Below are 22,219 nucleotides of genomic sequence, written 5' to 3'. Positions count from 1 at the left end.
AGAAACAACTTTTCACTTACAGAGGGAGACAAACTCGTAAGGGAAATTCAAATCGGGCGAGTGACGCCACGCAACTTGTAAAACATTACACATGCGCAGTACAAATCGGGAAGCGTCATAAAAGTAGTTGTCGCTGTCGCTACCGGGTGACAGTAGTAAGTGCATGCGGGAGGCAAATCGGATGGGGACTTTATGTCGTAAAATAAGAAGCGCGGCGTGTTGTCATTGTGACGTACCCTTTATTCTGGAATAAATGTCAGTTGTCCAACAAAAAGATAAACACTTTGTCTTTATGAATCAGCCTAGTTGTGTGCCATTCTCATACAATAGAGGGGACCGTAGGGTTAAAAACTCAAAAAATATTTAAATCGGGGAGTTGCATTTTTAAAGAAAGTTAATTTAACGACTTTATACTTCGGTAACCTGGGTCAGATATCTTAATTTTGCATTTAAAGGTCAGAGAACCCAGGCACGAACTGGACCAGTCCAAACGGCACTATAAAACTCCTTCCCAATATTTAACACATCCCAGTCTGGTGAGGTGAGGAGGTTAGTGTTCTCTCTGTACACAGCTTGTAACTAATGAAAAATATTTTCGCTTACTGCAAGAATTTTTAAATTATTATATATATCATTTTATACTAGTTAGTTGTTTATTTAAATAAAAAGATGTAATTATTATGACACATTAAAACTTATCTATTTACTGTAACATGTAATGGAATCTGTTGCAAGAATTTATTATTGATGTAAATACTGCTTTGTAAAATTTAAAGATTACTCCAGCTGCCTGAGAGGATCTGTGTTAAACTGATTAACATTTTATCAGGTAAACAGTTTTCATTTTATTTAAAAAGTAGTTCACCTCTGGATGACTCTCACTGTTTTTTATCTGTGGTGCCCATGTACTTTTAACTGGACTTGACTGCCTTTGCACTGCATGCTCTTTTTGTGGCCTGGTGTTTGCATGCATAGCTATAGCTCCTGGCTCTAGGAGGCAACACTTTATTTTCATTTATTACATAATGTGCTTTTAGAGACACATTGGCTGATGTAGTTAGTATTATGAATTGAGCAGGGCTACCAACTAAATAGGACACACTCCGTTCACTCTGCTGTGCCAAGTTAAAGTTGCCAGTCTAACTTTCAAGACTTTGGCATGTGGGTAAAAAATGCAAATTTGTTTCATTCATAGACACATACACTGACTCCCAATTATTACCACTAATTTTCTAAGGAAATTTATACTTTGTGTGAAAGGGTTTTTAAAAAACAAACTTTATTCTGAGTTATTGCAGTTAATATAAAGAATGGCCATAGCTGTCATTGGTAGGAGATTCAGGTTAGATTTATTTAAGCTCTGTGAAAGTTTTTTTTAATCCAAATTAATTGTACATTTTTCCACAGCATTATAGTTCATTGTCTGTTTTTTTTAATTTTTATATACAGCTTTGAGTTTATTGGCTTGCCTTGTTTATTCATTCATGTGATTGGTGAAAATTATACTGTAAACAATGGAATAAATAAACCTTATGAGATGAGAACCAGGAACCAACCCAAAGGTTTCTGACCAACCATGGCTGGCACACTACTAACAGTTGTGGCAACAGCATATAAATCAGTCAGGCTGTAGCTATCTAATTCAGTTCATTTTTTTTTATATAGCACATAACACCATTACAAAGTGTGATAAAAATGTGTCAACAGTAAAAGTTAAAGGTCTCCAGCGCCAAACAATATTTAAATTCTTTCTTTGTCACAAGGGAAAGAATGAGAAACTAGAAAGAGCCTACAAAAAGTAATAAATGACCGGAATGTACATGTAAGAAGAGTGATAGAAGATTTAACATAACAGTACTGTAAACAGTGCACAAAAGTCCTGCCATTCATTTTCTGAAAAGAAAGGCTAATTTCATTATAGGATTATTATGGAAGTTAGAGCTTAGGTAGATGTATAGATGAAAGAAAGAAAGAACACACATCCCTGGATGTGACACCCAGTCCTTTACAAAAATTGGAGGGGTGGATTTGAGATAGCATGTGGAGGCCATGTGTCAATCGTTCACTTCACATCTGTTGTTCTTGGCAAGGATCACTCTGACCTGGTCACATCAGGTCACCCCATCTTCTTGGAAAGGTTCCAGGTCCTCCTGAAGGATTTGCTAGCATTCCCTGTCTAGCTAAGTGATGTAATCCCTTCAGCCCCCGGAACATCCAGTGCTATTGAGAATTTTTAGTCCTTTTTTTCCAGTACTCTCAACCATAGAAACTGATCAAACCCTACTATTGCCTTTGACATTGCCTCCTCTGGGCATATCTATTACAGTTAGGAGTTCTTTGCTGTTTCCATCTATCAACAACATTTTAGGTTGAGGTAAATATGTAGCTGTGTCATTTCTAAGTTCCAAAATTGAGTGGCTACTGAGTTGGCAAGATAAGATCCAGCATGAGTCAAAAGCATAATAAAAGAACATTTTCAGTCTAATAAAGTTCATTTTAAAAGTTTAGTGAAAGATGAGAAAAAAGTTATTACATAGGGTAAAAGGCAAAAAGAGAAAAAAGGTTTCTTCTGCAATCTTAGCTTTTTCTTAAACTTCAGTTACTTTCAATACTTAAAAGTTGTGTTATTTCTTTGTGGTAAAATTAACAGGCTTCACTGAATACATTTATGCTTTAACTGAAAGGCAGATCATAAACTGGGACTAATCTGTAATCAGACGGACAAGTAATAATTAGAATATTCCATTTATAGTTTGGCTTGTGGGAGTTGCAATAGATAGATAGATAGATAAATAGATAATAGATAGTTGCAGCCGAGTGTGAAGCGGCTGGGATGGGAATCAGCACCTCCAAATCCGAGACCAAGGTCCTCAGCCGGAAAAAGGGTGGAGTGCCCTCTCAGGGTTGGGAACGAGATCCTGCCTCAAGTAGAGGAGTTCAAGTATCTCGGGGTCTTGTTCACAAGTGAGGGAAGAATGAAGCGTGAGATCGACAGGCGGATTGGTGTGGCGTCCGCAGTGATGCGGCTCTGCATCGGTCTGCCGTGGTGAAAAAGGAGCTGAGGCAAAGCTCTCAATTTACCAGTCGATCTATGTTCCTACCCTCACCTATGGTCATGAGCTATGGGTAGTGACCGAAAGAACATTGTGGTGTGCTGGTGTAATTGATTTTATAGAGGGCAAAAAGCCTTTTTCTGTAAGTGCCATTACTGAAGAAACAGAAGCAATATAATGCATTACCACATTTAGAATATGATGTGTTGCTTTTATATGTTATGACCACGGTGGTTTGAGATTTGTCAGGTAAGGAAGACAAACATTTTGAGATAAAATGGTTAATATTCACTTATCATGCTGCATGAGAATGGCAGTGTGTTGATTTGCACATATGAGAATTTCACAGTACTCACACGGCAAGACTTTGGAAATGCACATATAATGTCCTTTACCACAGGAGGATCCTTGGTCAAGTGTGTCTTGTATTTCAGCCTGCTGATATATGTCAAAGTAACATCCACATGAATGCCAGGACCCAAAGTTTCCTAGTAGAACATTACCCAGAGCATCACACTGCCTCCACTGGCTTGCATTCTCCCCATAGTGCATCCTGCTCTTCTCCAGATAAATAATGCACACACATCCAGCTCTCTGAGATCTAAAAGAAACCATCATTCATCAGAGCAGGTCACTTTCTTCCATTGCGCCATGATTCAGTTCTAATGCCTACATGCCCATTATAGATGGTTTCGGCAGTGGACAGGGTTAGCATAGGCACTGTGACTGGTCTGCATCTAAGCAGCCCCTTATGCAGCAAGCTGCAATGCACTCTGTGTACCGACACTTCTCTCTCATGGCCAGCATTAAGTTTTTCAGCAGTTTGTGCTACAGTAGCTCTTCTGTGTGATTGGAACAGACATGCTAGCCTTTGGTCCCCACTTGCATCAGTAAGCCTTGGGCTCTCATGATTCTGTCACTGGTTCACTGGTTGTCCTTCTTTAGACCACTTTTGGTAGGTACTAACCACTGCATATCGGGAACACCTCATAAGACCTTCTGTTTTGGAGGTCCTCTAACCCACTCATTTAGTCATCACAATTTGATCCTTGACATTGTCGCTCGGATTCTTGCACTTGCTCATTTTTCCTGTTTCCAACACACTTTTCTCGTGTTGGAAAAGTGACTGTTCACATGCTACCTACTATATCCTGCCCCTTGACAGGTGGCATGACAACAAGATCATGAATGTTATTCACCTGTCAGTGGTTTTAATATCGTGACTGATGGATGTGTGTGCCTTTATATTGTAAGTGCCATATGGGATGGACAGACATCCCAACCAGGACAGGGGAAGGTTCTTTCCCCAGATGGGAGGCCCCATGTAGATGGATGGACATCCTGGCCAAGAGAGAAAGCTCTGCCTGGAAGGGAAGCCCCAGGCAGATTGGCAGGCATCCCCAACAGGATGTACTTACAGTGCCATCCCTGGTCCTGATAAAAGGGAAGGACTGTCTCTAGGGACTGTTTATTCTCCCAGGACACTAAATGGCAGCAACCCTGGATATCGATACCTGTTTGGATACCAGCAGGGAATTGTAGTCTAGTAGTGCAGCCCTGCTGGGCTCTGTGAGTGCTGCAAGAGTGTGCTGCAGGGAGTTCTTCCTACTATTTGGGACTTCCATATGACTCGTACATTCTTCCAACGGGTGATGCCCTGGCACCAGAAGTACTCCCGGGTCCTCAATAAAAGGGACTGCACTTCCTTGTCCAGGCAAGTCGGAGCTGAGAGTGGAGACGGGCAACACTCGGAGGAGTAACAGTGTGGTGAAGAGAGAGGGCAAGAGAAAGAAAAAGAAGAAACATGGTTTAATTGTTTTACAAGGTATTTTGTAATTAATATCCCTTTGATTTGAACCCAAATGTGTTTGTATGTTCGTGCTTGGGGTTTGGGGCTCTGTGGTGCCCCCTAGCCTTCACAATAAAAAGATTTATATTAAGATATATATACAGTTAAAATATATATATAATATAGGGTCTGGGAATTAATTTTAAAAATTAATTAAAAAAAATTAACTAATTGCATAAATGTATGTAATTCTTCTTCTTCTTTCGACTGCTCCCGTTAGGGGTTGCCACAGTGGATCGTCTTCCATATCTTTCTGTCTTCTGCATCTTGTTCTGTTACACCCATCACCTGCATGTCCTCTCTCACCACATCCATAAACCTTCTCTTAGGCCTTCCTCTTTTGCTCTTCCCTGGCAGCTCATCACAGCTAAAACATTTAATTATAAAATAATACATAAAACATGAAGTAAATACCCACTTAATCATAACATTAATGTTGAATCAACACAAAGGAATTTAAAAAAGTAATGGCATAGTTTAAACTTAAACAATAAATGTATTAAACCTGAACTTTTAACAAAATACTACTTGAGCAAGTACAACCTGAGTTTGAATGCCTTCCCATAAGGCAAGTTGAAAAAAAGGCAATAAGAAAACCGGGCCAATACAGTATATTAATTCTTGATTTGGCATAGCATATGAGACACAGACTTGTTGAAGTAAAAAAAAATCCAAATGACTGTTGACTTGGATGCACTGCTAAAGACTGATTTAATTGAAAGAATATGCATCTCTTAAATGGGCATACATTAAGACTTGTGTTATAACTTCCAAATGCAGTCCTCATTTGTTCAACACCATCAACGACTTGTGTAGAATATAATCAAGTGTTTTTCAACTAGTACACCGTGGAAATAACAGTATAGTGACTTTGGGTCCAGTCCCAAAAGAGACATGCTCCTCAGATGGTTAAGACCTGTCTGAGGAAGAAAGGACTACTTGGAGTAGCCAACATAAAAGCAGGTCCATGATTGACATTTTTGCAGTTACAGCAGTTAGAGCACTTTAGCAGCAAGAAGACGTGCCAAGGGTCCATTACAGAAGGATCAAGTACAGTGGATCAAGTGTGTTACTGTAAAATGAGTTCATTAAGAACACGGGGACACAGTTGGAAACTTGTTCAGGGTAAATTTCGCACAAACATTAGGAAGTTTTTCTTTACACAAAGAATGATAGACACTTGGAATAAGCTACCAAGTAGTGTGGTAGACAGTAAGACTTTAGTAGGGACTTTCAAAACTCGACCTGATGTTTTTTTGGAAGAAATAAATGGATAGGACTGGTGAGCTTTGTTGGGCTGAATGGCCTGTTCTCGTCTAGAGTGTTCTAATGTTCTAATGTAAACAAAGTCCTCCAGGACACGAACCCTGAGTGCTTGAACTCTAAGCAACAGAGCTATAGCAGCAGACTGTGCCACCTTGCTGCTGTATATATTAAAAAAAGCTGAGACACTAACACGGATACTTATATATTGCGGTGGGTTGGTGCCCTGCCCAGGATTGGTTCCTGCCTTGCGCCCTGTGTTGCCTGGGATTGGCTCCAGTAGACCCCGTGACCCTGTGTTCGGATTCAGCGGGTTGGAAAATGGATGGATGGATACATATATAAAAAAGCAGCGACACTAGCATGGACCACTGTGGGATACCACTCTTAACTACACCCAATTCTTATAGGGTTCCTCGCATCATAACCCTCTGCTTCCTGTGTCTGTGCCAATTCTGCACTCATCTACACACAACACCCTGACCTCCCACTTTTTAGTTTGATGTCCATCCTCACATGTGGCACGGTATCAAATGCTTTCTGAAAGTCAAGATAAATAATATAGTATGCACCACTTTGATTGTATTCATTTGTTGCTTCCTCCCATGCTGACTCTTAAGTAAAATTTCTGTTCTTGCCTATGTATTTTTGTCTAATCCTAGTATTATGTGCTCTTTGGCAGTTTTAATTAGACTGTTCTCTGAATATTAAAGTAACATGGTGCATATCAGGATATCTTTCAGACATAAATAATGAAATTGCAGTACATTTAAATAAACATTTGTTTTAAAAGAACTGTTCCAAGCTACAGAACAATGATTGAGTATTAAAACTGTACAAAGTGAGATGAATTTTAGCTTGCTTAATGATCAGTCTTACGTCTTGCCTTCTGCAGTGCCTGTAATTAAGCAATTTAGTAACATTCCTGCTTTAGTTACCTCAAATTTCCATGTTGTAGGTGGTGGTCTCAAGCCGTTAGATTTATGCAAAGTTAAATGATACACACTTAAATTTATTGATAAAGCACGAGGAGCGTTAGATTTATGCAAAGCTAAATGATACACACCTAAATTTATTGATAAAGCACAAGGATTATAGAATTATGATAACTGCACATGTATATTGACGTCCAAGACAAGACACAGACTAGACAGACAAACATATACTTGTAACATAGAAGAGGCTTGCAGTTAACTGATTATATAGTTCTTCTTTATCTTGCCACAGATAAATAGTTTTATGATACCAAGTCTTTAAATGTGATATTCGATGTTGCGTGGAGTTGTTGCTTTCATTTCTGCTCTGGGTTCAAGTGGAGGATTCTTAATTGTGTTGGAGTGCACCCTTTCTTTTTTCTGTGTGATCATTTTTCCACGGTGTTGTGTTTTTCTCAGTTAAGATCCCTACTGTGTCAGCTACAACTTCATAGGGAAAAGAAGGAAAAAGCATTACTCTTTCTGGCACAAGATTTTAGATGCTGAAATTCTCTTCTTGAAGTAATGATGGCTGCTTCTCAGTTTTCAGACTGGGCTCAGTGATTGGCTTGGCAGACTATATCACAGCTTTCAGGTCCACAAATAAAGAGCAGGTCATCAGCTTTTTAGTTTCAGAGATAAGTGATTTCAGAGATTTTCAGTCATTTTGGGGTGTGTGCCCAGAGAGTTCCTTTTAGAGTTTCCTCAGTGTTAACATGAAGACAGTGGCCCAGAGATATGAGTGCACCTAGTTTTTGAAGGAATATTTAACACCTCATGATTGGATTAAAGTCACTTCTAGTTACAAAATAAGTGCCTTTCTCATAGGTGTGTTGGCACTAAGGCAGAGAGATGGTGGCACAGAAAAGAAATTTTTATAAAGCTTGTTTTAGTCCTTAAAAAGGCAGAAACAACACACAGATATTAATAAATATGGAGATGATGTTGTGTTTTAATTGTTCACTCACTTAATAAAAGCGCACAAAACTCTCAAGGGGATGCCCCCCAGTCTTTATTTAAATAAATATTTTTACAATGAGCCCATAATTCTAAGGGTTTTCCCCACTCTTACACTTAAATATACATTTTGTAAGAATAATTAATCTATATGTATCACACTTGCTGGATTAATGAGTTGTATTCCGTTTACAACCATGTAAATGTGGTCAACCTAATAGTACCTTATATGCGGATACTGAATATATCACAATTTTACCCTATTACCACAAACAGTACAGTTAATACACTCAAATTCATTGGTACCATTTAGAGGTCATTTATAGTTTTGCTCTAAAAGTAAGCTCTGTCAAGCACACAAATACGAGTTTGTACAAAGCTGCCACATAATCTGAAAAAGTGTCATGAAATATTGAGCAAAGCTCACTTTGTACAGGATAATTTCAGTGCATTTGATAATTTTTTTCTATAATAAAATATTGGTTAAAAAACTAAGAAATATACCAGTTTGTTGAAACAAGACTGGCACAGTAGTACAGTGGTTAGTACTGCTGTTTCACAGATTCAGTGTCCTGCTTTTGAATGCCATGTCTGCTTTGTGGAGTTTTCCCCATGTCTCTGTGGTCATGAGTGTATGCATAAGTGGGAACCAGGAATGGACTGACTCCATGCACACAGTGCTATTGGGATAGGCTCCAGTGCTCCACAACCTACATCTTTTCATGTAATATATGTCATAGAAGATTCTGAGGTGGTTATTTTAAGGGTAAGGAGGATAGATGTTTGAAGATACGATTGTCATACTCTTAAAAGCATTAGAGAGTGGCGATGTGTTGCATGATGATTAGCACTGTAGCAGCGCTACATTGTGATGGACTTCATTTCCAAGCTGCCCCAAAGGGTATTGCCCTCATTGGACGTCTGCAAAGGGTGCAGGAGCTGCTGGGGACAAGAAGGGCTGGCGGGAATTTTAAAAGAGAGCCAGCTAAACAGAATAGGAGCACTATTGTTTGTTTGTCATCACTGTTGCAGTTTGTCTGTGTGGATATTATGTGGTTGTCCTGCATTACTGTTGTATTGGATGCAAGTTTTGTCTCACACCCATCTTCATTGGAGGGAGCGCTCCCATACATCTCAACACGAAATGCTTCAGAAACAGTAGGACAAACTTTATTTTCACCTCTACAGTTCACAGGATCTGCCACCGACTCAAACCCCACTTAAATTTGCATCCGTTACATGGATTCATAGATAGTGTTGTAGGTGTTTATTGTGCGTTGTTTTTGTTATCGCTGAAGTGGAGGGTTGTCTAATTGTTGTTTATATTTGATTTCCATTTAATTTATTATTCATTCATTTATTTGATTTAGTGGATTTGTGTCTCTGTCCGTGAGTGAGTGCGGGTTGGGCCAAGGGTTGGTTGTGTTCCTGGAATCCCCACCAAAATAAAAAATCACTGTCCAATCGGTGGTGTGAATCTGAGCAGCACCGGGCCACTACAGCATGAGCAAGAATTTCACTCTGTATAGCTGTCCATCTCTATAAGCACATTTAAAAACTATTTGGATTAATGTGCTTATCCTAGTTTTACTATATTGTCTCATACTCAGTAAGTCATGGGACAAAACATCCAGTTTAGGGTTGTGGGAAGGAGAAGCTTATCCCCGGCAGTACTGGGTACAAGGCGGGAAGCGCTCTTGTTAATCATCTTGACTGCTGAAATTTAGATTAGGCTTGGAACTGTGGCTATGCTGTTTAGAAATTACTGTGGCCTTGTTTGTAGATAATTACCACTTCAGACATCCAAAGGTAAATTTTGGTGATATAAATTAGGTTGAATGGCATTAATGGCTAAATATGTTCTGTAGGAGAATGTGCTTTACAATCACTCAATCATCAGTTTTTGCCTTTGGCAATGCTAGTAACTAATGAATTAACAATACACCCATCCAAGGGATGTCAAATTAATTAGGCTAAGTGAGAGATCTGTTAAACTTTCCAGCTGGCATGTCAGAAATATGTTGAAATCTGTACAATTTATGAACATCGTTCCATTCAGTGAAAGTCTACATTAAACACTTCCCCATTCTCTTTTTTAGTTTTTGTGATTTTTCAACAAATAACATTTTTGATAGAACTATGATTTATATCTTTTGGCTTAGATTTTTTTCTCTCCTATAGAAAAAGGCACATAACTTATGAATTCCGATATTTCAGTTCATGTGGTTAAGATGAATAAGTTCTTTAGCTAGTTATTAGGCTTCTAGTGCCTGCACTATGGTATTGATTTACTCACTCCTAGTTTGGATCGGCTCAGTAACACAGGTAGTCTGGGCCTGTTTGAAATGCTGCTCTGCCCTTTCTTACTGGATCTATGAAGAAACTTGTAGCAGCTATAGCTTAGATTATTATCGAAAGATTATTACCTTTCGGTTACAGTTACACTCATACTATCATAAATTAACTGACTTTGTCCCAACTACTAAGTTACAATTCTTCGAATCAAAGCAGGTGTACTTGTGGTTTGATGTAAGCAATGATTTTGCTGGCTTGTGGAAGGATCTTCAGCATGATTTTCCTTTGCACATTTTCCTTTTCCTTTCTCACCTTGGTGACACCTTCTGTTATGGGTGGTACTGTAATTTTCTCTTCAAGGTTTTTACACACCATGTCCTCAATTGCTAGCAAATATACACATGCTCGGTCAGATAATTATCAGTTCTCTCCTGTCGTTAGTAATGCAAACATGTGAGTTTTATGTATGGTGTTCCTCTGCTCAGGCTCTTGCCATTTTAACAAGGTTTGAACTAATGGCATCCCTTTTTCTTTTATGGACCGTCCTCCATTGTTCTAGTCCAGGACTGGATACCTTCTGAAACAGAAGGGATTGTTCCAACCTTTGTTAGTTGTACACCCTATAAGCACTGGGGTCTCAACAACGAGAAGAAGATGCAGCCAGGTTGAGTAGTTAACGGATTGAGGAAGTGAAGATTTGGGTGTGCAAAGGATTTTTAAAGGAAGAAGCAAAAGTCTTGCCATTGGTTTTTGAGGTGCACACAAGCCCATCCTTTTTGGTTGACTACTGGAGCAAAGTTGTGTCCAGCAATTTGAGTTATAGCTCTTGTGTTTGAATTTTGGTATTTCGATGGTACTGCAGAGAGCCATATCTGGGATTTCACTTGGCTTGTGATTGATCATTTTATAACTTAAGGTGCACAGACTGCAATCTGAAGAGTGGCCATGTTAGGAGGACTGAGGCTGACACTAAGGATTTCTGGCAGTGGCTTGCTAACCCAAGGATAGATGTTTTATGCATAGCAAAAATGGTTCATGTCAGTCTTCCCTACAGTCCATAATAAAAAGTAGGTCACATTATGATGTTATCATTTTGAGCATTTAATTTCAAAGTAAGTTATCATAAGGCATATTAGTTACTAATATATGAAGTTTCAGCAATAATTATTGGAATTAGTTCAGTGGATCCAGGCTGTTATTATAAAATGACTTCAACAAGAAAAAGGGGAAACAGCTAAAAACTTGCTAAGAGTAAATTTCGTACAAGCTCTATGAAGTTTTTCTTCACACAGAGAACCATAAACTCATGGAATATGTTACCAGGTTGTGTAATAAACGTTGGGACTTTAGGGACGTTTAAAAATAGATTTGGATGTAATTTTGGAGGAATGAAGTGGGTAGGATTGATGAGATTTGCTGGGCTAATTGGTCTTTACTCATCCAAATTTTTCTAAAGTTCTAATCTGAAAATTGGTCCATAGTAAGTTTATGTATTTACTGAAATAAAGTGTTGTTAGTTTGTTTCCTTGTAATTAACTCTTGTACACTTGGTATACTTTAGGGAGGATATGGAATTGCATAACAAATTATTGATATACTATATAAAAAGCCCCCCACACATCTTTTTTACAAAAGACAAAGTGGGTGCCTCAGTGGGTGTGTGCTCCAGGTTGTGAAGCAACAGGTTTAGAGTATGGCAATTGGGAGCATTAGATACTTATGATAAAAAGATTTCCTCTAGAAGGGTAAAGACACTAACTAAAAACATTGCAGCATCGCTATCAGATGTAAGAAGTTGAAGTTTCCAAGGTATATTATTTCTTCCGTTTAGTTTTTATTTTGATTAATATGGCTTACTTTCTTTTAGAGTAAATATGGAACCAAATGAAGAAGTGTCAACACCTGCATCCCCAAAGTCTGAAAAACTGGACTGCACTTCTCCAGAAAGTGTTGAAAATAAAGATCTTTCTGAAACATTAAGCAAGGTATTTTAACCCATACAATGATTTGAAAGTCTGCAGTGATATCTACCATATAACTTGTTAACTACAGAATTGAAGTATTTTTTGTAATTCACAAACTTTTATGTTTCACCTCTAACAGGTACAAGAAGAATGTAGTAGGATGGGAATCGCAGGTAAGCAAAGATCACATAACTCCTTCACTAGGCTGTGGTAAGACTGTGAACCTATCCCTCCAATGGTCTGTGTCATACTGTTCTCTTGTCTCCAATGTTTACGCAGCACTTCACTATAGCATTAAACCTATAAATTCTAAAAAATAAAAAAAAAAACATACTATGTTGACACATATACTCCATTAGGTATGTACATGTGTTTTTCATCCATCCATCCATTTTCCAACCCGCTCAATCCGAACACAGGGTCACGGGGGTCTGCTGGTGCCAATCCCAGCCAACACAGGGCACAAGGCAGGAACCAATCCCGGGCAGGGTGCCAACCCACCGCAGTACATGCCTTTTTATTCCACATGATATACTTAGTTTGAAGCTACCTCACAAGTCCATGGCCTGGACATTTGAAGTACATGTTCTAAATGAGGACATCATTAACTTAGGTAAGTCAGCCTCATAATGCAGTTTTGAGTTATTTATATTGCCGTGAAAGTAATGCTGCTGTTCAGGTTGAATGAATGTTTGTATTTAACCATAGCTTTGTTGGAGGTACATTAAGTGGTATTGCAACCTATGTATCTTTATTGACTTTGGTCATGATGCACTGCTGGCAAGGTCCTATAATGAATTTAAAAGTGAACCTACAGTATCCCCAAATGCACATGTCTTTCTAATTACATTCAGATTTTAGCTGTCATTGCATAACGGAAACAGGCTACCATGCTGTAGGGGAGTTGCTGTGGGTAGAATTGGAATGGAAGTGTCAGAGGACAGAGAAAGGTCACATTCGGGGCGTCTTGAAAGAAGAAGTAACACTTCAAGCCAGTGTGGAAGGATGGACCTACTAGGAGAACCAACTATGTACTCAAGTTTAAAAGAGACATTGGAAGACTGGCCATTGAGGACTTGTACGAAACAAAGGTTTATGTTAGAAGAATGTACAAGCTCTTTAGATTTCAAATATGATTGTACTCCGGAACATAAATGTTCTTCTATATGACACTGTGTCATTTTACAAAATCAACTGCTGCCAGAGTCCAGCAGGCAGTATTAAATTAGGTAACATAAAGGTTGGTAGAGAATGCGGTTGATAATTTCAGTATTTCTTAATTTAAAAGTGTACGTAATTTTGGCAATGAAATGCAAGCTTTCTTTGTCTTGTTTTCCGGTTCTCATCTATTTGATCCACTTCACAGTGTTGCTTAGCAGAGTTCTTGCAGGGTTTCAGAAACCGTACATTTCTCATATCTTGGGGAACTGATGTCAAGAGGTTGTCTGACCCTCCTCTTTGAGAACAAGTGTTGTTTGGAAGCTGAAATACCTGTCCCCAAGCCAAGATAACTGGTAGAATTGCCACCTTTTAAAGATGGGAGGTCACAGTCATGAACCTCCAGCCTATTGGATGACATCCCAATTCGTTCTTGCCCCTTTAAATAAAGTAGGCCAGGAGTCTGCCTGGGATACCTAATCACTTAAGAGTAGTCATAAACCATGAGCCTAAATAAAGATTTCTAGACTTGTGTTCATATAAGAAAAGTAGGATAACCCTGAATGTGGAAGTAATTAGGCTTGGGCAGAAGTTACCCTAGCACAGGTTTTTAATAAGCCTTTTCATGCTGAGCTACTTTTGAGGCTCAATACAAGAGGGGAGTTGGGATAGGTAGACAAATGTTCAGCCACACCACAATGTGAAAAGGAATGCCCAGTGAGACTGGAAATTATTGTTTCGTAATTTATTTTGTACTTTCATGTCTCCTGTGTTTTCATCTCTCATTTTTTTGGCACCCCTTGTGGTTATTCTGCCTGTGGTGGTCAGGCCACCTCCTGTTTCACTGCCAACATATTTTATGATTGGACTATCAGTTGCTCTCACACCAAGCTCCCTCGGGCTTTGTTCTTCTGCCAAATACCACATTCTCTTATGAAGTACAGTGAGTGCTTAGCTTTCTGTTTTCTCAGCTAGTACATTTTGTTGACATTGAGTCAGGTTTGCTTCCAGCATATCCTGTTCAGAATATGGCATTCTTTCAAATATTACATTTACCTAGGCCACAGAAGTCTGCCTTCCCATAGTTAATAATTGGTGAGTTTTTGATCACTTTGATTTTTCTGTTTGGTATCAGAATCTTGGTAGTGCCCCACATAAATGTGATGTTTATTTTGATAGATAATGTTACTGGATTGAACTGATGGAGAGAGACAAAGAGAACTTGTTATTTTTTTTTACATACCATTCTCTTACTTTAGCTTTTGTTATGCTACTTTAAATTTCAATAAGCACAGCTCATTGGAATTTCAGTCTAGTGAAACCTGTGTGCTGTGTTTGACTTGGCAGGGACAACAAATGTCTATTATCATACCCAGGGGAATGGCCAGTGCCACATTTCTCTTACATGGGTGGGCTCCTCTGCTGTAAATTATGATAAAACATAGAAGTGTACTTCATATCATACTTTGTTTATATCATACTTTGCCAAGTTAACAAGGTCTTCATTGGCTGAGTGGAAAATCAAAGTGAACTTGGACTTGGCTTGTAGTTTGGCTTTTTCTGAATTTTCAAGGACTAGCAGCTTTTTATAATCTACAAAACGCACAGTATCTTCAGGAATCTCAGCATGTTAGATTCATGAGACAGCACTGGTAAAAACTAGTTGATTATTTAGTCCTGGTGTGTGTAAGAAATGGTTTTGTTTCCTTTGTAGAAAACTACTTTTATTAAACTCTGCTAGCTAAAATGAATAAACAAATGAATTCTGGGTTAGGGCTGCTTTACTTTATCAGGGTAATATTAGGCAGAGTTAGAGTGGAACATTACTTTTAAAAGTGAGATGCATTACTCATTATTTAACAAAAAAATAACTAATGTAATGTGCTACAAACATTGTGTTAGTTTTGTGTTATTTTTTCTTGTTTGAAAAATTGCTCATTTCACTGGTCAGCATTTGTTATTAAATCCTAAGCCCAAATACAGTTCCCTCCATAATATCTTGGACAAAGGCACATTTTTTCATGCTTTACCCCTCTGCTCCACATAACATATCAAGCAATTCAGATGTGATTTAAGTGCACATTGCAGACTTTAATTTAGGGGTTTTTGCAAATTGGCGGGACTATGTATTATTATAATAATTAATTATAATGTAGTGACCAAATTGTATGCAAATACTCTTAAAGTCTGCAATGTGCACTTTAGTCCAGTCTGAATTGTTTGATATGTAATGTGGAGCAGAGGGGCAAATTAAGGAAAAAACATGTCATTATGGAGGACACTGTATGAACTTTCATGAAACTGACCAGAAACACAGCCAAATGTGATCATTTTCTAGTGTTTTATAGTTTAGTCCTTCAAATGATGTGAGATGAATAACATCCAGACCCTTTTTCAATCTCCAAAGCCAACCCTCCCAAAGATTTGCAGTAAGAACATAGGCAGCTGCACAACCAGATTACATTGTTTGAACATACCGTTAACAAATAACTGGATGAAAACTAAACTGACACTTTATTAGTAGGCTTCTTTGGATTGCTCGCAGCACTTTTTTTTTTTTCCTACTTGGCTGTGTGATCGAGCTATATAAAGAACCAGCATACCAGTTCACCAGGTTTGCTTCTTGCCTTACAAATCCAGGGCTGCTGTGATGAACTCTGGCTCCCTGAGACTCTATACTGACTTAATTAAATTTACCCTTCAGCACAGGCAGAATTGTATATATAACTATAACTTTCACTTGATTGAACACTATGCACATTCTTTTTGCTCACTAGCTTCCACCAGAGGCCAGAGCACAGACATGTATGATGTTAATGAATAAACATAATACTTTTACAGAATAATGCACCATTGGTTTTGGGTGTCTGGGAAAAAGCTTCAATAGCAATGCAGTAACAATTTTTTTTAAGTAACTAAGGTATCTTTACTTCAATAAAATAAGTATTGTGTTAGTATGTAATTTCATGTTACTTTTAATGTGCTGCCACCAACATGCGTTTACTACTTGTTTGAGCTCTAGAAATGTTCTTTGCCTGAAAGTTGAGATATTCCTTCTTCACATAGCCAGGTTTTAAGTTGAATACTATCTGATAGCAGACCTTATATATTTTAATAATTTAATAATTTCTGTGTTATTTAATGAATACTATATACTAACTATTCGGGCAACCTTGTTTACTTTTAGGATGAAAGTACTACTTTTGACATTTAAAATGTTAAAATCTGTCGCAAAAAGAAAAAATACTTGCTGTGATTAATTAAAAAACTGTGTAGAACAGTAGTATAAATCAACCTCCGCATCAACACTAATAAAAGTATGCTTTGTTTAAGTTATGAATCTACATGACTAAGGAAATACAAAATTTCTCCAGCAGTGTTCTGGCTAGAATTGTCAGTGTTAGTGTGAGGTTTGCAGTGGCTTCACTTGTTACTTAGTCAAAATCAAAAATATATTCACTCAAGTACCATGGTCCCTTTTCCCTTTTATGATAAACTGGCTTTACTTCTTACTTGGGCCTATCTGTTATCATCTTTACAATTCACTTTGGCATAAACATTTTAAATGCAGGTATTTCATCCTGAATATGCGTGAAGGTCTGTGAAAGTGAGTAAAAATTCTATGCTTTTGTTTTTTTACATTAGACTCAAGTAATAATGTCCTTGTTCTCACCAGGTCCTTAGATTAGGTAAATATAACCCTTAAAAATCAATAACTACTTTAATATGTTGTAAAAACATATCTGTCTATTTTGTAAAATATTTGGAATTTACTGTACATGAAAACTTTAGGCATTTAAATATTGCCGGTTGTTTGGAATTGGTAAGCTTGTCCTTTGACAGGTGTACGTTTTTTTTCTTTCTACTGCTAAGTTTGTATCATTGCCAGAATAGAGAAAAACAATCAGTTGAATGTGATACAAATAGCAAAGAAAGCTAACTATCAGAATTTTTCTGTGCTGTATTCATTGGATTGAGATTGGGAGTTGAAATAGAATCAAGGAATTGCAGCTACTTGCTACAGCCTTCCCTCTCATGTAGAGTCTGCCACATTTGTATTACTTTTAGCATAGATTGCCCAAATTTTACACAAAATGTACTGCCCAGTGGTTCCTGACATACAACTATAGCAACTGAGCTTGCAGACAGTCACAAAATAATTCACTTTAGTGAAACATTCACACGGTCAAGACCTACAGTTTTTTCTTTCTCACTTTAATATTGTAAGATTATCTTGAGTCATGCAACATGAAGCAGGCTCCAACCCAGAGGACACAACTTGAGTTTTCCCAGGCTCTGTTTCCTCTGGTAGGCACTGGAGGGTAGAGACTGGGCACATGGCTCATTGGACTCTCGGATCCTGAGTAGCTTGCCTTGGAGTGTGTGTTGCCTAGGACCTAGACCTTATTTTCTCTGTAGTTTCTATTGCCCTTTTTAATTTCGGATTTCTTGATGAAACCACAGAAATGCATGGCTTTCACATGGAACCTGTGCTGACACAAAAGTGCCTTCTCCTTCCTGATGCTGGTGTACTGCTTTTGTCATCATGCAGATGACACACCACTACTCCAAGCATTTCTGAAAGAATTGCTTTTAAGCATTCACTTTAGTTGTTTGGTTTTGTATAACTCACTTTCTATACAAAATGAAGTAGTGAGTGTGCTTGGAGTATATAACTTGATATGTAGACCTTGATCTGTAACAGAGTACTGTGTTTAAGCAAATATCAAAGAAGCAGGCAGATACATTCATCCTGCATGGCGTAAAACAGTGTTGAAAAGATTAAAAGCTTCAAAACAGATCATTATTGGCAACACAATTTCCCCAGTATCTACTAAGTTAGAAGGTATGCTGATTCTTGCCTCTCATGTTTAGTAGAATATTGTATATTTTAGTGTTTTCGCTTATAATGGGAAACACCTGAATCCAGACCATCGGCTCAGTCTGATTTCTGGTGTCAGTAGTACAACTTGTGTGCAGTGATCAGGCTGCAGCTTAAAGGCTGTCTGTCCAACTTGCTGAGTGACCAATCAAGTACTGATCTGTGTGGAACATTTTGACCATTTATTGAAACATTAGACTCAACCTTAATTTTCTTTTCTATATTCACCCATACTTTAAATATACAATTACCACCACCTTACAGTAAGTCTAATATATAAAGCTGAATGTTTATTTGTCCAGTATGCAAAAAACAGAAAAAAGAGACTTTGTTTGGAGTGTCTTCTAATTGTGTGGTATGCCACTGGAGGTTTGCTTCGTTTTGACTTGGCAGATTACTCTCTTCTATCTTTTAAATAACACTTATTTTGCTTTTAGTTGGCCTTAGAAGATAATCTATTGTTACTGTAAAGTTCCTCCAACTTTGAAAATCATTAACAACGTACAGGATTTTGGCAAACCAATCATTTTACAGTTTTCTGTTTGTAAGACTCGGGACTTAAATTATGAAAATAAAAGTTGTAGGTTTTTCTAGCTGGATCCTTTGGAGTTTCCAGTAATTTCATTCTCAGTGAGTGTTGTGGTGTTAGTGTTTCTATGTATTTTTGGCTTTTTTTTGTAGTGTTTTTGTCAAAAATAAATAGTGATACAGTACTGGAAAATAAATGACTGACTGACTGACAGCACATGTGTACTCTCAGCTTCCACTTCCTTCTTTGTGTGCAGCAGATAGATGTGTCTACCATTGAGACAAAATGATTTGGACTAGACAGGGAATGTTCCTGGACCGCTGTGACTTCTGAGCATGAAGTGATAAATGTTTTAAAAATTGCATATTCACCATATAATAAACTACACAGTTAGCAAAATCATTTAACATGCATGATTGCTTTGGAAGAAGACCAAGCAAAAACAAAAGTAAGTTGAGAGCAGCCACCTTCAGTTCAAGCATGGAATAAATACAAGAACAAAGTGAGTAAACAGAACACGTAAATATTAATTTATAGCCTTGTATGTACACAAGAGGGCCAGGCAGTGTTGTCTTGGCAGTCATCCTTTATATAGGCTTAATTATATATACCTGGAGCGGTAAAAGGGATGTCTTCTGCTGGTGGAGCCTTTCACTCAGCGGGCAATGCCCAGCCTTAGGAAAAATTAGACATTACATGACAAGTCTTACTATTTCACCTCCCGCCTTTGAATTAGAATATGACCCTGAAAAAGGCACAACCTGACAATAATATATAAAAAAATAATGTTGTCCTTTAGTGCTTTTAAGTATAAGAAAGGTACAATATGAATTAAATTTATTTAAAAGATATAACCATAGTTTGGTAATTATTCTAGATATGTGTTATATGGTATTTCGAAAAATAAAAGGAACTTTATTATAATTTTAGGTTTATTAAATTTTTTGTCTTCATAAATACACCTGTCAAAATTCAAACCAGCAAAAAATGAAACTTGGTGTACATTTCAGACAGTCCAATGCCATGCTTCTAAATGTTGCTGAAATGCTCACTGATAGTCATTTGAGTAAATGTCATTTAGGAATTACCAGTTATGTTTCAGCATCATTGTCATACCTGAAAAACAGCTAAGCACTGGTTGAAGCGTCTTTTAAAAAAATTATATCCTAAAACTAAAATAACTATTGGACTGCACAGCCATCTTTTAAATGCTTGTTACTGTGTTGAATCACGAGATCAGGGTCACATGATCAAAAAGTATAATCAAACCAAAGCCAAGATAAATGGCAAAAAGAAAGCAACAAACTTACCAAGATGGTACGCAAAAGGTTAAAAAATAACTGTAAAAAGTAAGAAAACACACCTATAATTAACAGCTCCGAATCATGACACTGGGTAATTTCAGGTTCCCCTAGGCCAGCTGAGAGAGCTTTTCTGAGTTTTCTCCTAGTGAGCTGTTCATTGTAGATCCATCAAGTGGGCATTCAAACTATATGTGGGAATCAGTTCATATGACTCTTTTCAGTCTGGAGAAGCAGCAGCTCTGCATTAAAGTTTTCCTGCACTGTTGAGTTCCTCACCCAGTAACCCAACCTAGCCCAGCACCTATGCACAGCACCATCATTTTGATCCTTTATATACTTGCAGTCTCATTCTTTCTGTTACTACCCAAAGATTGTGACCATATTAGAGCATGAATATATAGGCTGACCAGTAAATTTAAACCTTTATCCTAGGACATGGCTTCTGCTCCAGTACAATATCAACACAACTATTTCCACTGCAGCTATCTGTCAGCTTTGTGACCATCTCTTGGCTGACTCGTGAACAAGGTCCAATGAAACTGAACTGCTCAACTTCTGTCAGCTGCTCTTTAGATAGATAGATAGATAGATAGATAGATAGATAGATAGATAGATAGATAGATAGATAGATAGATAGATAGATAGATAGATAATTTATTAATCCCAAGGGGAAATTCACATACTCCAGCAGCAGCATACTGATACAAAAAACAATATTAAAGAGTAATAAAAATTTAATAAAAATTACAGACAGTAACTTTGTGTAATGTTAACATTTACCCCCCTGGGTGGAATTGAAGAGTCGCATAGTGTGGGGGAGGAACGATCTCCTCAGTCTGTCAGTGGAGCAGGAAAGTGACAGCAGTCTGTCGCTGAAGCTGCTCCTCTGTCTGGAGATGATACTGTTTAGTGGATGCAGTGGATTCTCCATGATTGACAGGAGCCTGCTCAGCGTCCGTCGCTCTGCCACAGATGTCAAACTGTCCAGCTCTGTGTCTACAATAGAGCCTGCCTTCCTCACTAGTTTGTCCAGGCGTGAGGTGTCCCTCTTCTTTATGCTGCCTCCCTAGCACACCACCACGTAGAAGAGGGCGCTCGCAACAACCGACTGATAGAACATCTACAGCATCTTATTGCAGATGTTGAAGGACGCCAGCCTTCTAAGGAAGTATAGCCGGCTCTGTCCTTTCTTACAGAGCTTCAGTATTGGCAGTCCAGTCCAATTTATCATCCAACTGCACTCCCTTTAGTTACCCAAAGGTAAAATGCCTCCCTTTTCTGAGAGCACCAAAATATAACACAACCACAACCACAAACCTCTGCAAAATCTTTTTAGTATGTCCCAGACACTAAAGCCTGATATAACTTTATCTTGATATTACGTATGAAAATCCCTGAGTAGAAGAGAGAAGATGCAACCTGGGCAGTGTCTAGAACCTACAGAGAACAGACTTAATAGCAGGCATGCAAACACAACTCTTGTTTTGAAAATGCAAACACTGAGCATCTCACAGCAGTGACCGTAGAGCCCTGTATGCCTGACTTTCAACAAGATAATACCTGGTACTCTGTCATAAGCTTTTTCAAACTCCACAAACACATTTAGACAAGATTGGAGAATCCTCTAACACCCTCAGATATCTACACAAGGATGAAGAGTTGATTCTGTCCAACTGGACAAGGGATTTCCTAGGTAAGCCGAGGTCAGCAAATACACACTTTTGTAAAATATGACAATAACCTTGACATCTACTAATCCCTAAGCACCATCCCTCACCTTAAAGAAAATATTAAAGAGGGATGTTAACCAAAATACTCCCCACAATGTCAAGTGCTTTCTTTCAGCAAATGTGATCTGGCCATGTGACTCTGCCACTATGGAGTTTTTTAATCACAGCAGAAATCAAGCACCAAAGAATGTTTGTGACATTGTCTCCTGTGTGGGAGAAATATCAAAATTTGATGGGTACTTTGAAGTGATTCTTGCACCT

General features: G+C 38.1%; 1 protein-coding gene across 1 annotated transcript in view; it reads left to right on the top strand.

Moving 5' to 3' along the window:
- Window positions 1-204: 204 nt before the first annotated feature.
- LOC114655495 (E3 ubiquitin-protein ligase TRIM47-like) overlaps window positions 205-22,219 on the top strand; it is an 81,620-nt gene continuing 59,605 nt past the window's right edge. Inside the window, exons 1-3 of the mRNA XM_028806537.2 lie at window positions 205-549; window positions 12,259-12,376; window positions 12,495-12,528. Of these exons, the coding sequence (XP_028662370.1) occupies window positions 12,266-12,376; window positions 12,495-12,528 (145 nt within the window). The 5' untranslated portion in view covers window positions 205-549; window positions 12,259-12,265. The remainder of the gene's footprint in view (window positions 550-12,258; window positions 12,377-12,494; window positions 12,529-22,219) is intronic.

The sequence above is a fragment of the Erpetoichthys calabaricus genome, chromosome 1 (genome assembly GCF_900747795.2).
Source record: "Erpetoichthys calabaricus chromosome 1, fErpCal1.3, whole genome shotgun sequence".
Classification (NCBI taxonomy): Eukaryota; Metazoa; Chordata; class Cladistia; order Polypteriformes; family Polypteridae; genus Erpetoichthys; species Erpetoichthys calabaricus.
Note: the sequence above shows the minus strand (reverse complement) of the source record. Positions and strands in the feature narration are given on the sequence as shown.